At 45.2% G+C, this 14,571-nt stretch overlaps 1 protein-coding gene across 1 annotated transcript in view; it reads right to left on the minus strand.

The window, feature by feature from the left end:
- Nucleotides 1–6,061, minus strand: part of TP53BP2 (tumor protein p53 binding protein 2) — a 41,338-nt gene extending 35,277 nt beyond the window's left edge. Inside the window, exon 1 of the mRNA XM_042895199.1 lies at nucleotides 5,927–6,061. Coding sequence (XP_042751133.1) covers nucleotides 5,927–5,953 — 27 coding nt within the window. The 5' untranslated portion in view covers nucleotides 5,954–6,061. The remainder of the gene's footprint in view (nucleotides 1–5,926) is intronic.
- Between the last annotated feature and the right edge of the window lie 8,510 nt (nucleotides 6,062–14,571).

Raw genomic sequence — 14,571 nt, forward strand, 5'->3', positions numbered from 1 at the left:
TAAACCTCACAATATAAGAGTATAAAAAGACATGGGTAACCTCTTAGCTTGAGAAAAACACCGAGAGAAAAAAAAAAGTAAACCTCCTTATACCCAGGATATGTCTTAATCAGTGAACAGCGAATATTCACTTCACACACATGCAAAAGATGTGCGAACAACCTTCTCTTTTAAGGTCTGTTCTCAAGGAAGCACCCTCAGGCCATCTGACCCTACAGAACCATACGCAAGGACATGCAGGTGCTGGGAAGACACAGTTACCATACACCAGCTCATTTAACTCTTAGACCGGACACGACAGAGCTATAGTGCAGCTACAATAGCACACCACAATATACCAGTGGGTTTGACTCTAGGGGAATCCTGTCTCCCAAATCCCAAAATGAATCCACTAAGTGACCTTTAACAGGTTGCTTAACCTCCGTGCAGTTCCAGTTCCCTTCAATAAAAGCTATGATCCGGTATTTTAGAGACTGGATTTTGATATTAAACAACTGAAAAGAGCAATATCAGAAGCTTTTAGGTGAGCAGTATGAAAGCATCCATGTTTTTAATGTAGTCTGGGAACTATAAACAGAGAACACAGAAATATGGATAACTGCAGCATGCTTGATACTAACATTCATATGCTTTATTTTGCAAAAGGATTATTTAAAAAAAAAAGAATCTAAGAGTAGGATTTACAAAAAGGTGAAGAAGTCCAGAAGACTCCTAAACCCCCTTTTTCTTCTAAACAGAAGCCCACACAAGCAAGAGTGCCACACACAGCCATGCAAAGGCTCAGTAGGAGGAAAGACCTGGAAGCATCGCTGCAGTAAAGAAGAAACTATTACTGAAATAACATTACCATCTCACTATTGAAATTTCTTGGCATGGATGCCGCAGCACTGAAACACAAAGGACTCATCATTTATACATAACCGAGATTGAGTTAAACATCCACATAATGCTGTGACTGTGGTGAAACTGGTGAGGATGCAGGCGTGACCAACTCTAAGCACTCAAAGTGAGACCCAGAACATTAATGATTAACAAATAGCAAACAGAAAAAAGCAAGTGGGAAACTGCTTTATGCATGTCCAGCATCGTGATGGGATCATGATTATTCTCTTTCCCCCATTCACTTAACGTGCACTCTCCATACCCCAAACTACAGCAAAGAGTTATCCAACACTGCTTTAAACAGCCTCTCAGGCATTTCTGTGGAATGTGAAACTTCTGAAACAGTTGAGCAACGGTGACTAAGGTAATTAGGTACACTTCTCATGATATCCAGGATTTCTGGTGAACTTTATACACAGTATCATCTGACTCTTTAAGAAACAGAGATCAAAAAAGACAGTTGTCTGACTCAGAAGTGACTAAGCCAGGAGAAAGCAGGCCTGGAGATAATAAAACTGAGAGCAATGAGAGGTTTCCCAGAGCACTCAAGAAGAAAGCAGCCCCCCCGAGGGGCTGGCAGCAGGATCGCCACCATCCCACGGCTGGGTGGGAGCAGAGGGAGAAGCCCCAGGCACTGCTAGCAGGGGCAGCAGATGGCAACCGGGCTTTGGAGGGCAGCTCTCAGTCAATAACCAAAAGGAATGTGAGCCACATTGCCACTTCCGCTCTGCTAGTTTGTTCCTCAGAAGGTACCTTCACACCTGCCTGTTTCAAAGTCCAACTGACTCACATGGAAATGAACCTCACAAAGCAGACCTGATGGTCAATAAAGCAGGAATCTGATCTGGTGACACTAGAATTTAAAGCACTAAATCCTGCGAGTTTTCCCCCATCCCAAGCCATAGCAGCAAATGCTAGTCCTTGAAGCAGTAAATGCAGGAGTCCCACAAGGCACTCACACTTTGCTCTGCTGCGCAGATCAGAAGCAGCATAATCAACCACCTCCCCCAGTCCCACTGCTGTAAGAGTTCATAATGCTGCCCTTCCCCCATTTCTGATAAAAACCTCACAAAGAAATGGAGGCACCCAACACCACTTGGCACACATTTCAGGTGGGAAGCCACCTCAGAAAACAACAGCTTTTCATACAGCTTTTCTCATACAAAAAAAAAATCAGCACGATTTTTTCCATGAATAGTAACAACATGAAAGAAAAAAATGCACTGCAGAGATCTTGAGGTAATGTTTTCCTAGAGGGAATAATGATGAAGGTCACAACACATAAGAGAAGTGCAAAGTGAAAGAAGCACAGAGGTCAGAAAGCTGCCCCCAAACAGCCACCTAAGCCTTTTTCAGCATTCCAGACACTTCGAACTTGAATACCACTCTAAAATATTTAAATACAATCACAATGCTGGAACTTCTAAATGCCTGACATTAACTAGGAAATCATTCAGAATAATACACAACCACTACTAAATACTTTGTTTAAGACATATGCTCAGAAGCACCCAGTCTGAAGTCCTGTCTGTGCACTAAATCCATACAGACAGATAAGAACAGCAGTGCTATATGGCTGATAAACCTGATCAGAGCTTCAATAATTAACAGGCTGCAAGGAACGGCACTGGGATGCCACAGATCACTTATTGCCATTAAACTGCCGGTGCTCTGCAAAGCTTTGCCCCACTGCAAACTCCACAGAGCTCGAATTACACCACTGCAACCCCACAGACCCCACTGCAAACCCCTTTGCATCCATCATACCATGTAAAGCAGTGCAACTCCCACAGCTCCCATAAGCACTACTGTAAATCCCACTGCATCCATTGCACCATTACAACTTCCATTGCAAACTCCATTTCCCCATGGCCCCCATTGCACTACTGCAATGCACTGCAGACCCCCTTATGGACCCCACAGCACCACTACACCCCACACCACCCATTACTTTACTCAGAAAATAACACATGGCTATTGGGAAACTTCAGTTCCAGAAATTTTCCTTACTTGCGATGATGGATGGCAAAACTAACGTAGGAATGTAAGCACTCTCTGGTTTCCCATTTTCTCCCTAACAATGTATCTGTTTGACTGATCCATCCTGATATCAAAGAGGCTCCCAATAAGCACTGCACGTGAGACAAACTGTAAAATGGAGCCTCACCCAGATCTTTGCCGGAGAGGGGGGGGAAATCTTAAAAACCTGACTGGGCACTAAAAGGTAACTCCATCTGTGCTACCTCCCACTACCTGGAAAAAAAAAAAATTATGCAGTATGTATAATGACGCAAATTACTTCTCAATGCATGCTCATCTTTAGGGTAATAGTGTAAAATTAGGGAGAGAGACCAATTATGCTGCAGAAAAATAGGCTATTTTTGAAGGTGTTTCCAGCTCCTGTTCACCGCTTAACAGAACCAGTCACACTCCCACAAGCCTCTGGCAGATGAAAGGTGAGAACTTCTCACAGCTCATCAGCATTAACCCTATTATTACCTTCATCAGCATAGCTATACACAAGCTGCCTTCTATTACACTCTTAGGCACACTCCTAATCACATTGTCTTGACATGTGGTTAGAGCGCAGTTTAGCGTCTAGCTGCTATTACCAGCACAAAAACACTCCAATTTCAGGGAAGTCTCCAAAGAGTAGGAGCTGTTGTGCTGTTTCAGCAGTTTCAAAGCTTTTCAGTGGCAATCAGTCAAAAGGTGAATTCCTGCTGGGCTCACAATCCCTGTACTCCCTATTTGGGGTCACCAGCCCCACAAGTCCCTAAAGACTTACCTCAAAACTCAGTTTGAGGGGTCTGTGTTTTTGTTTTAAAGGTGGTAACTAACAATATTTGTAATCTTTTATTTTTAGTTCTTTTTACCAACATTCAGTTCTCACTGATCTTCCATTATTTGCAAGAAGCATGATGTGAAAAGGCTGCATTCACCCCCTTATTTATGAGTCAAAAAACAGATTCGTGTTCAGTCATAAAAACAGAGGAAAGCCTGAGCCAGCAGGTAAAGTGCTCCTGCCACCTGCATGGCCCATGGCTGCTCCTGCTCCTTCCTCTGTTTGAGCTCAGTGACATGGAACAGACCAGCAACAGCATCTCCAGGAGATTTTACTGCTACATCTGCTAGAGTCATTAAGATTGGAAAAGGCCACTAAGACTATCATGCCCAACTATCGACCCATCCCCACTAACCCATGTCCCTCAATGCTTCATCTCAATGGTTCTCGAACACCGCCACGGACAGTGACTTTACCACCTCCCCAGGCAGCCTGTGCCACTGCCTCACTGCGCTTTTGAGAAGAGATTTCTCCTAACATCCAACCTGAACTTCCTCTGGTGCAATTTAAGGCCATTACCTCTCAGTCTAGTGCTGTCACCTGGAAGCAGGAGACCCCCACCTCAACACTCCCTCCTTTCAGGCAGCTGTAGAGAGTAGGTCTCCCCTGCCTCCTCTTCTCCAGACTGAATGATCCCAAACACCAGAGTGCTATTTGGCTCAGTTCTGGAATGGATTGATCTCTCTATTTACCACTTGTTTCTCAGTCTTCACATGTAGACAATACCACAGTTGCACAACAAGCTGGCTGTTCCATCTGTAGTTAAGCTTGTATGTTGCCCATTCCTCCATCATTAGTTACAGCAATAAAGTCAACCAGCCCTCACTAAGGTTGGGTGCGATTAAATTATTGCTCATTACTTCCTCCTAATTGCAGGGGAAGAGCCTCATACTGATAGAAAACAAGGCAGTCACAGCACGCCCCAACACCGTCACCCTTTCAGCACAGATCTTGGGTCTCAGACCCAGCTCAGCTCCTTCCCTGCTGCCTCCCAGAGCTCAGCTAAAGACCCTTAAGAATCATAGAATCATTATGGTTGGAAAAGACCACTAAGATCACCATGCCAACCACCAACCCCACCATGCCCAGTAACCACATCCTTCATTGCCACACCTCTACAGTTCCTGATCATTTTCAGGGATGGTGATTCCACCACCCCCCTGAGCAGCCTGTGCCACTGCATCATGGCTCTTTCTGAGAAGAAATTTTTCCTAATATCCAACCTGAACCATCCCTGGCATAACCTGAAGCCATTCTCTCTTGCCTAAAGCAATGCTCCTCAGGGCTTCCCCATGCCCACAGCATCTGGGGGCCAGGCTGTATGCAGGAGGACCATTTGGAAACTCCCTCAGCAAGGAACAAGCGGGCATTAAATTTGCTAAGGTTCCCTATACACACATCAGCCTCTCTAAACAACAGAGAATTAGAGTTTCATTTGGCATCCCCGCTGTTGAAACCACATACTCAGAGACAGACACTGTTACGCTTGCCTTTTACGTTTGGGTTTTTAAAAAGAAAACCAAGTATTGCACATCATCCCCCTCACGCCTTTTGTGCTGACGGCCAAAGTAGCCGAGCCGAGCTCTCGCCCAACCTCAGCCGATAGAAGCGGCGTCATTTAAGACCCGCTTCGCGCTCCCGGCGGGACGTGGCCCCCTCCACTCCCCACTGGGAGAAGAAGCGAAGCCCCCGGCCCGCAGCTGGAGGGGCCCGGCGCGGACACCATCTTACCCCGCAGCTTAGAACAAAACCACCCCCCGTGCACACGCGGCGCGTTTCGAGCCAACTTAGAGAACTTTAAGGTCATAAATCGTCGAAAAAATAAAGACGCGTAAAGCGGGGCGCAGAGACGGCGGCCTCAGAGGGGCGGGGGACGTTCGGTGGCGGTGTGGGGCCCGATGGCCCCCGGCGCTGGCTGCCTTCCAGAGAGCCCGTCTGACGGGTTGGGCCCGAAGTGAGCGAGGGGAAAAAAAAAAAAAAAAAAAAAAAAAAAAAAAAAAAAAAAAAAAAAAAGAAGAAAAAGAGAGAGAAAAAGGAAAAGAAAAAGTAGAGAGAGGAAAGGGGGAAGTGGAAGCCCCCTCCCACAGCCCCATGGCCAGGAGAGGGCAGGGGAAGGCAGCCTCGCCCCCCGCCCCCTCCGAGGCTCCATTTTCTCTCCCTCCCACTGCCCCGCTCCAACTTTCCGCCCCCGGCGCTCACCGGCATCATCTTGGAGCCGAACCGCATGAGGACGGTCGGTGGCGGCACCGCCGCCCGCAGCGGCAGAGCGCCGAGCCGGGACCTGTTGCGGAAGCACCCGACTCAGCCCGGCCTCCTCCGCTTTGTCCCCGCCGGGCGCCGCTCTCCCGCCGACTCCGCTCCGAAAGCGGCCCCGGGCCAGCGGGGAGGAGCCACCCCGCCCCGCCCGCCTCCTTCCGCCCCCCACCCCCGGGAGGGGCCGGCGCGGCTCCCGCGGGCCTGGAGCGGTGTGCGGGGATTCGACGCTGCCGGGTCGAGTCGCGCGCGCTGCGCCGGCTGCGTGACGGGGCTCGGGGGGAGCGGCCTCATCTGCTTCTCCCGCTCGTGTGGAAAGCTTCCCTGTGATTAAACAGGATGGAAGGGGATTAGGGGCTCCCTGACGAAGGGAGAACGGAGTCCCGGAGCTAATTCAGGCGAACGCCTCTTTGCTGAAGGGGTGAAATAAAACTTCAGCGGCGCGGATGAAAAGCTAGGTAACTTTCTTGTGATATCATCGAGTAGGGGGTGGTACTACGGCAGCAGGGGGGAAATAAAAGAAATAAAAAATAGAGTAAGAATTTTTAAAAAGCTAGGAAGAGGTCCCAAAGCCGCTTTTGCCGCTGCCAGCAAAACAAAAGGCACGTTTCTCTGCCCGCCGGCATGACATCACCGGCCCCGACGCGCATTGGGCGCCGGGTGAAAACCCCGCGTTGCTTCCCGTGACGTCACAGCCCCGCCCCGGGTGACGTCACGGCTGCAAGTCCCACAGCGGGGCCCGCGCAGCCCCGCGCTGTACGCTGCGCAGTCACTGCGTGCCTCGGGCTCTTGTCCCACTTCAGGGGCGAGGATGCACGGCCCCTCCGTCCTAAGGAGGAAAGGGGTTTGGTACAAACATGGCCAAAGGCGTGATGCAGTGGTGTTAACGAAGGGCGGAGTGCCCTGTAAGGAAGCTTTAGGTTCATTATAGGCTGATAACGTATTCGTGACCACGCCCATCAGTACGGAAATGAGATGGAGATACGGCAGCAGCTCTCACTTCCCAAACCCAAAACCTTCCGGCCACACGATGGGCTTGGTCCAGGCAAGATGAAATGGAGTATCCCAACAGAACTGTAAAGGGAGACAGTTCTGCAGCCAGCTGTGTATGTATGACCATCCCATGGCTGGGGGTGCAGCTGTGTGAAGGATGCCCGAGCACCTGAGTCACAGAATCATTAAAGTTGGAAAAGACCACTAAGATCGCCACATCCAACCATCAACCCGTCCTCACCATGCCCACTGACCACATCCCTCAGTGCCACGTCCCCATCCCCATTTCTTGAACCCATCCAGGTACAGTGATTCCACCACCTCCCTGGGCAACCTGTGTCACTGTATCACCTCTCTGAGAAGAGATGTTTCCCAGGATCCAATCTGCAGCTCCTCTGGCATTACTTGAGGCTACCACCTCTGGTCTGCAAAATCAAAATAAAGACTAACATGTTGGCCACGTGTCAGGGTTCTGGTGCCCACAGCTGTAAGTACATCAGCAAGGGCCTTCTGCAGATCCTTGCTGAGTTTTTTGGAGCGTCCAACTGATTCAGGATAAAATAAGGACTGAGATCTTCTAATGCATCTCCCAAATACTGACCGGTACAAACCATTTATGAGCTTATAAAAGAAATACAGAAATGGTTAGAGAAAGATCGAGTAGAGAACAGCTTTCTGATATGTGCAGTAATGACATTTTGCTAGCACATGCTCCTTGCAGGTCAATCTGCAGAAGTCTCTATAGGCACAGCTTCTCGTCATTCCATTTCCCACACAAAGCTGCCACCCCATTCCTGCTAAGGAAATGAAGCTTCAGGGGGTGCGTGCATTTTCCCTATGTCAGTGCCAGGCTCTGTGCTTCCCATGCCAGCTGGCAGCAGGTTTGGAGCAGCCTCCCTCCACCTGTTCTGTGTGTAAAGCAGGGCCATCACTGCCTGCACCTGTGCAACCCTTAGCACCATTTCTTACCTCCCCATGATGGCAGGAATTTCCCACGACAGTTTATTAATCATAGGAGAGTGTTATTACAATGAACAGGGTTCGTTAAAAGAGCTTTAACTGGGTTCCCCCCAGTGAGAAGAAGCATAAGCGTTTCTGCTCTCAGGTTCAGTCTCCAGGGTGCCAACAGTTGGTGATAACAACGTAACCCACATAAGAACTGGCAGAGGCAATGGTTCCTGCTCCTGTGCATGCAGAGCTATCACAAAAAAGATGAGATCACAGGAGTGGGAGCCAACAGCACCAACAGCTGAAGCCCTGCACCTCCTCTGCTTCCTGAGAGACTGTGGGGGACCAAGACCATATGCAGTGCCTGAAAAACAGTCACAGCAAGGGGCCAGCTGAAGTTGATATTCATGGCACTGCTTGAAAAGCATCTGAGGGAAGGAGGGGAAAAAAAAAAAGAAAAAAATGTACCAGAGTAATTCCTCTTCTCTCCCTGCAAGAGACATCTACTTGATCTAAACTGCAGAAAATTGCAAAAGCAGAAAGATACTACAGATAACAGCGGTAGTGATGGTCACTATTGCAAGAACCCCTTTCATTCTTCATCAAAAAGGCTGTGATCCTGGTTCTTAGACTGTTTCTAAAGCAGTCATGTGAGAAAGTTTGTCACAAATCAACACAGCAACATCAATGCAACAGCCTCAGGTTTGCTACCCACTGCCGCCTACTGTTGAAATAGCACCATATCAATTTTATGATCTTTTACTACTGAAGTTTAAAGCTTAAGAGTACAGAATGGAAAGCTTCTAAAACAAGAAAGGCAGGAAGAAGAATGCAATAAGCCAAGAGAATTGTTCATTTAAACTCAGTGGGTTGGGGCTGAAGATCTCTAACACTAACCCTAAACCAGACCCTAATCCTAACATTAACATAGCCCTAAAGCTATTCACTAACTCTAAATCCTAATGCTAGCTAGAACCAGAACTCCTATCCCCAAAATCTGGCACTAGCGAGGTCAGTCATAACACTAACCTCCAGCCCTAACACCTAACCTTAAACATATCCCTAACATAAACACATAACTCTAATCCTAACTCTAAATATAACCACTCACTTTAATTCTAACACTAAACCCTAACCCTAAAACTAACATTAACCCATAGCCCTAACCCTGGACACTGACTAGCCTTAACCCTAACCCAAAACATAATCCTGATACTCTCTAATAATATAGCCATAATTCCTAACCAAACCCTAACTCTAACCCAAAACTCTCTCTCTTATCTGTAATGCTAATTTTGGGCAGGAGTTGGGCAAGCCACTGAGTATGAGAGCATCCAATCTCCAGTACTTCATCAGTGCTGAGACAGGGCTCAGCAAGCTCAGCCACTGGTTCCATACCAGAGGGTTAGCCCCAGGATACCTTTGTGTCCAAGCTCTGCTGCTGAGTAGGGAATGGATAATATGTGGTGTCTGGCTGCCCTCAAGGCAGATCCCTCTGCTTCCTGTGGACAAGGTGTGCACTGCCAGGCTATCCAAGCCCTCTGCATTCTCAAAGTTATGCACACCATTTTCAGTATTTATTTTGTTTTTAAATGTCAAATCATAGACTTTGCAGTGGAAAGAGTTTTGCAGAAAATGTACAGCAGTGACTGAGTCTACTTCCCAGATGGAAAAAAGGTTCACCAGTACTGAAATCTACAGCTGAGACTGATGAAATCCCTAAAGGAATCTGTTAACCACACAAGCCAGGACACCCTATATCATCACCCTGGTGGCTCCTGCAGAAGAAAAACCCAAGTTGTATTTAAAACAAAACATAAAGAGGCATTTGGCAGATGTTAATTTTTAATTAAGACATTGCAACTTGCCACAACTTGTCACGTCCAGTGTGTTAGGTATAAAAGGTTGGGGGTGTTTTAGTCATTGAGGAGTGATATAAAAGGCGTACCTTCCTTCTGGGGAAAAGGTACTTCTTTCCAAAACATCTGAGTCTGGTAACTAAAATTACTTTCTTCAGCTGTGAACCTGCTCTCTGTCAGCTAATCACTTTATCTAAATCACATATGCACCCCACTGTGCAGTGTGCTCATTTGATCACATCACCCAGTAAGCTAATAAATAATTCTAAGAAGTCAGCAGCACCCAGAGACCAGCAGCACTCAGAAACTGCTTCTGAAATCTGCATTGATTTTGCTGCAATCTATTCAGCTCATAAGCTGATGACTCAACAACAATTTCAAATGGTGAATCTGCAAAAGTAGAAAGTAGCATTAACATCTCCCTGTGTAAGCATCACTCACAGTAAACAAAAGTCTTCAGTTCTTTCCATATCAGCTAGGAATTATTTAACTTCGGTAAACTAAAGCTTCTTTGAATTATTTGCTAGAAGAAAACTCTAATTTCCATACTAAATTATTTTCCATGTAATATAAATTCAGTCTTTTGTTCCAGAGGTAACTCAACAGAAGGTCAACCAGCCATCTAAAGCAAGTCTGGAAAGTCCCCCAGAAGCAGGAGAAATGCTTCCTCTTCCATTAGTCCTCAGCATCCCTGGAACAAAGGTAGGCTGGCAGAAATCAGTGTTTTGTATGCATCATGTACAGCTGCTATTCTCAATAATTAAATTATATTCATTGGACTCACTCTGGATTTCTGTCAATTTATCTCAGCACGAATCCTGACTGAAGACCCTCTGTAGCAGAAGGTCTGCATGAGGCAATTACTGCAGTTGTGTCTGCCTCAAGCTATCCCATAAGGGAGTTGGTCAATAAGGAAGAACGGGAAGTAATTAAACAATATGCTAATTAAGAACATACACATTCAGCTTTTGCAAACAGGAATTTTATGATCAAAATCCCATTCTTTACCAGCAGCTTTGGGACACTGCTTGGTCATACAGTGGAGCTACATCCTAGCAGGAGGTTAGAGCATGTGGAGAGTTAAATGAATGCTTCCATTTTATTGCTCCCTTGTTCCTGTTTCTCAGCTGCCAAGAAGCCAGCCTTAGCTCATGCTAGCAATTCCTCTGGGGTCAAGAGAGAATGAAATCTGAAGGATTTCAGAAAACACAAAATGATTTCAAGATCAGGCCCAACACTTTCTTTTTCGTAAGGGAACCACAGAATTGAGGAGACTGCATCGTTGTTACTTCTGGTTAGTGTACTCATTTTCTTTTCACATTCTCACACAGAGCTGTGCATCAGCAATTCTAACCCTGCCTTAGATAACATCAGACAGAGGTGTATGGTCTACAAAAAACAACTGACACTTTAGAAGCTCTCATTTTCTTACACATCAGCACTATTGGTACAGCCAGCGATGTTTCACTGAGCTGAAACGATGAGACACTGAGGGACATTACGACATTACTGGTGTCTCCACCAAATTCTCTTTATCATAGTTTAAGTATATGGTAATATGCAAAAAATCAAGAGAGTTCCTTGAAACTTACATCAAGCAGACTAGCAGAAAAACTGAGTACTTTCTAATGGTGGAAACTGAATCTTTGCCCTAGGGAAGAAGAAATGTAATAAAGAACAATAGCAAAACTCATGTGATTAAGACTGCCTTTCTGTTAATGTAGGTTTTTCCACTGAGCTTATGCCTGAGCACAGCAGTGTGAAGACACTTAACATGGCCAAGGCAATGTGCTAGCCAATACACGATTCCACAGCTTACCTAATAAACGTATTACTTGTCCACAAACCCTCAATCGCTTGTGGATTTGAAAATACTTATTTAAACTTTTTTTGGAAATCTAAAACCAAAAATCCTATTTAATGAGAGCCTGACTGTGCAACATACCTAGCCTACCAAAACTAGTCAAGGTTAGTTTGGTCCCTGCGCTTTTAGCTGAGAAAATCTGCAGAGAATGTTTTCTTTCATCCTTACTGTTCTGCCTCTGAGCTTCATTTTAAGATTAATATCAGAGACCTTACACAGGGTACTACAAATAAATTAAAAGGTGGATGGAGGTTGTAGAGGTGATTTCTCAATCAGGTTTTTATACATGTAGCACCACTGGGCCCCAAATTTGCAAAACTACAAAGCATCCACTTAAACATATTCATGTAACAAAAGTGGGATTACGTTGCTTTCTGAAACTATAAATATAAATGAAAGTAAGTATCAAGTTACCTATTATTTCATAGCATTTTTAGTTGCAAAACATGAATACGTGCAAATTTACACTTCTGCCTACTCTTGTTAGAAACCTGTAAAAAGGAAATGGCTGTGGTGCTGATATTTGTTTATTTTTGTTTGCCTGATTGGTTTCTTTTAGTTCCAGGCTCAAAAGCAACAGTCTGTCTACATGTAACTACTCTCCTTTATAAGCCATGCCCTAAGCTTTGTGTGGACGTGGACTTGCACCAAGATTTTGCATTAGTTTTAAGCCTTAGACTTTGCCTCAGTATCCAGCAGCCTGTATGAAAATACAGCTACTCAAATATAACTGTCTGATTTCAAATTTAGCACCTTTTACATATATATATATAAGATACACAAAGTGAGCAAACTGCCACCACCCGAGAAAAGAAAACCTGCCTTGTGGGAAGGCATTTTCTATTTTTCTCTTGATTATACTAACTTAATGAAACAAATCTGTTCTCCTCCCACCCAGCTTCTGCTCTTATACTGAATTTCTGAGCACGTTATTCCTCTTTGCTGCTATATTCCCTATTAACCTCACAGTTCTTGGCCTGGTTACACACCTACCTTCAGCTTCAGCTGCTGGATTTCTTTCCTTTGCTCCTGTCTTTCCAGATGTCCACTTTTCAGTTCCTACACTTGTCAGTTCCTATGTAAGCACAGTTACACTATACTTACTAATATAATAAACGTATAGAAAATGCAGCTTATATATTATTAGGCATAAAGGTTTGTCTTAAAACGTAAAGCAGTACTCAAAACCTCAAACTGCTCAAATTACATGAATAAACAGAAAGCATTCTTGAAACTATTTTAAATTACATATATTAAGAGGGAAAAAAACCACTTGCTTTTACAATATTAGTGGACTACCAGCATAGACTTCCCATGCCAAGTCACAAGATTATAAAGAGTTCTCTCAAGTGTGTTTTAAACCACTCAGAGTGCATCTGAAAGGAGAAACCATAAAACCATTCCCATAAATAACCCCTTGTTCTCTAAGATAGCCAGATCGTTTTACAGCAGCATTGATGACATGGGAAGGGGAGGAGGGGAAATACACAATGTGTTCTGCTCCTAAAAAGGAAATATTAATTTCAGTGCACATTTTTGGAGTGCCATTAGGATGACACACATAAAGTCTCACCCTTACATTTTCCCTGCTCCCAAGATAATATTTTCCTGTTTTTTCTTTTATGATAGAGGTTCCAGATGGGTTTCCAAGGGAGAAGCTGAACATTAAAAGGGTCGTGATAAACCTTCAAAGACCATAAGTTTAGCCAAAAAAAATTGTACCAGAATGCTCCAGGCAGCCACTGCTTTAATCCTACATTAATTAAAGCTGTACTACCTTGGCACAGGTACTATAATGAGCAGTCCCATTCTCCCCAGACATTTTGTGACTTTTTCCCATAGGCTTTGTTGCTGTCACTTCCCACACTGACAGTGATTTCCTTCAGCAAGACAGTTTTAAGCAACACCATTCCCTAATAATATATGCACACTCACACTACTAGCTTTCAAAAACTGTGCCCACCCCTATCAGAGTAAAATGGCTGTGCAGCTACAGTGCAAGTGCCAGTGGCTACACTCAGAAGCATCAGGAAGGTTCCAGAAACAGCCTTTGGTCCCATTGCTCTGCACTCCCACACCAGATACAGCTACTATGACCAAGAAACATCACTAATGTATAGGCAAATAAAAGAGCAGAATTTGATTAATTGTGCATTTTGTTAGGTCTGGCTGTGTTGGGGGATTACTGCAGTGTTGTAACACAGCAACCAGCTCTCTTTGCAGCCATTACACCTCTCAAAGTCAAACTCGTACAGTTCCCAGTGTGACCACCTTACTCTTTCTTCTCTTTCACAGAGTGAAAGGAAAACCCTGTAGCTTTACAGTGAACTGTGTAAGACTAACACAGTGCATCATTAGTGCACATCAACTGTTGTGGCCAAGAGGTTGAGGGAGGTGATTCTCCCCCTCTAACTGCCTGGTGAGGTCACATTTGGAGTACTGTGTCCAGTTCTGGGATCCCTGGTTAAAAAAAAAACCAGGCATCTCCTAGAGAGAGACCAGTGCAAGGCCATAGAGATGATGAGGGCCTGGAGCATCTTTTGGACAAGGAAAGGCTGAGAGACCTGGGGCTGTTCAGCCTGGAGGAGACTGAGAGGAGATCTTATCAATGCTAATGAATATCTAATGGGCAAAAGTCAAGTGGATGAGGCCAGCAAAAGAAAAAGGGGCAGTGGACACCAACTGGATCATGGGAAGTTCCATGTGTTGCAAGCCGAAATGGCTTGCAGTTTGTTGTATCGATCTCAGTCCCTCCAAATTAAGACTCAGAAAATAGTCAAGGTGTTAATCAAGCACAAGTGTGCCTTTATTTATTAAAAGATGAGAGAGCAAGAGAGGAAAAGGAGACAGAGAAGGGGAAAGAAAAGTAAGTCACTGCTGTGAATCTCATGATGTTCAAGCTCAGAGAGGGTAGATTTAGGTTAGAT

The sequence above is a fragment of the Lagopus leucura genome, unplaced genomic scaffold (genome assembly GCF_019238085.1).
Source record: "Lagopus leucura isolate 7727_CA_CO unplaced genomic scaffold, USGS_WTPT01 Super-Scaffold_73, whole genome shotgun sequence".
Taxonomy (NCBI): Eukaryota; Metazoa; Chordata; class Aves; order Galliformes; family Phasianidae; genus Lagopus; species Lagopus leucura.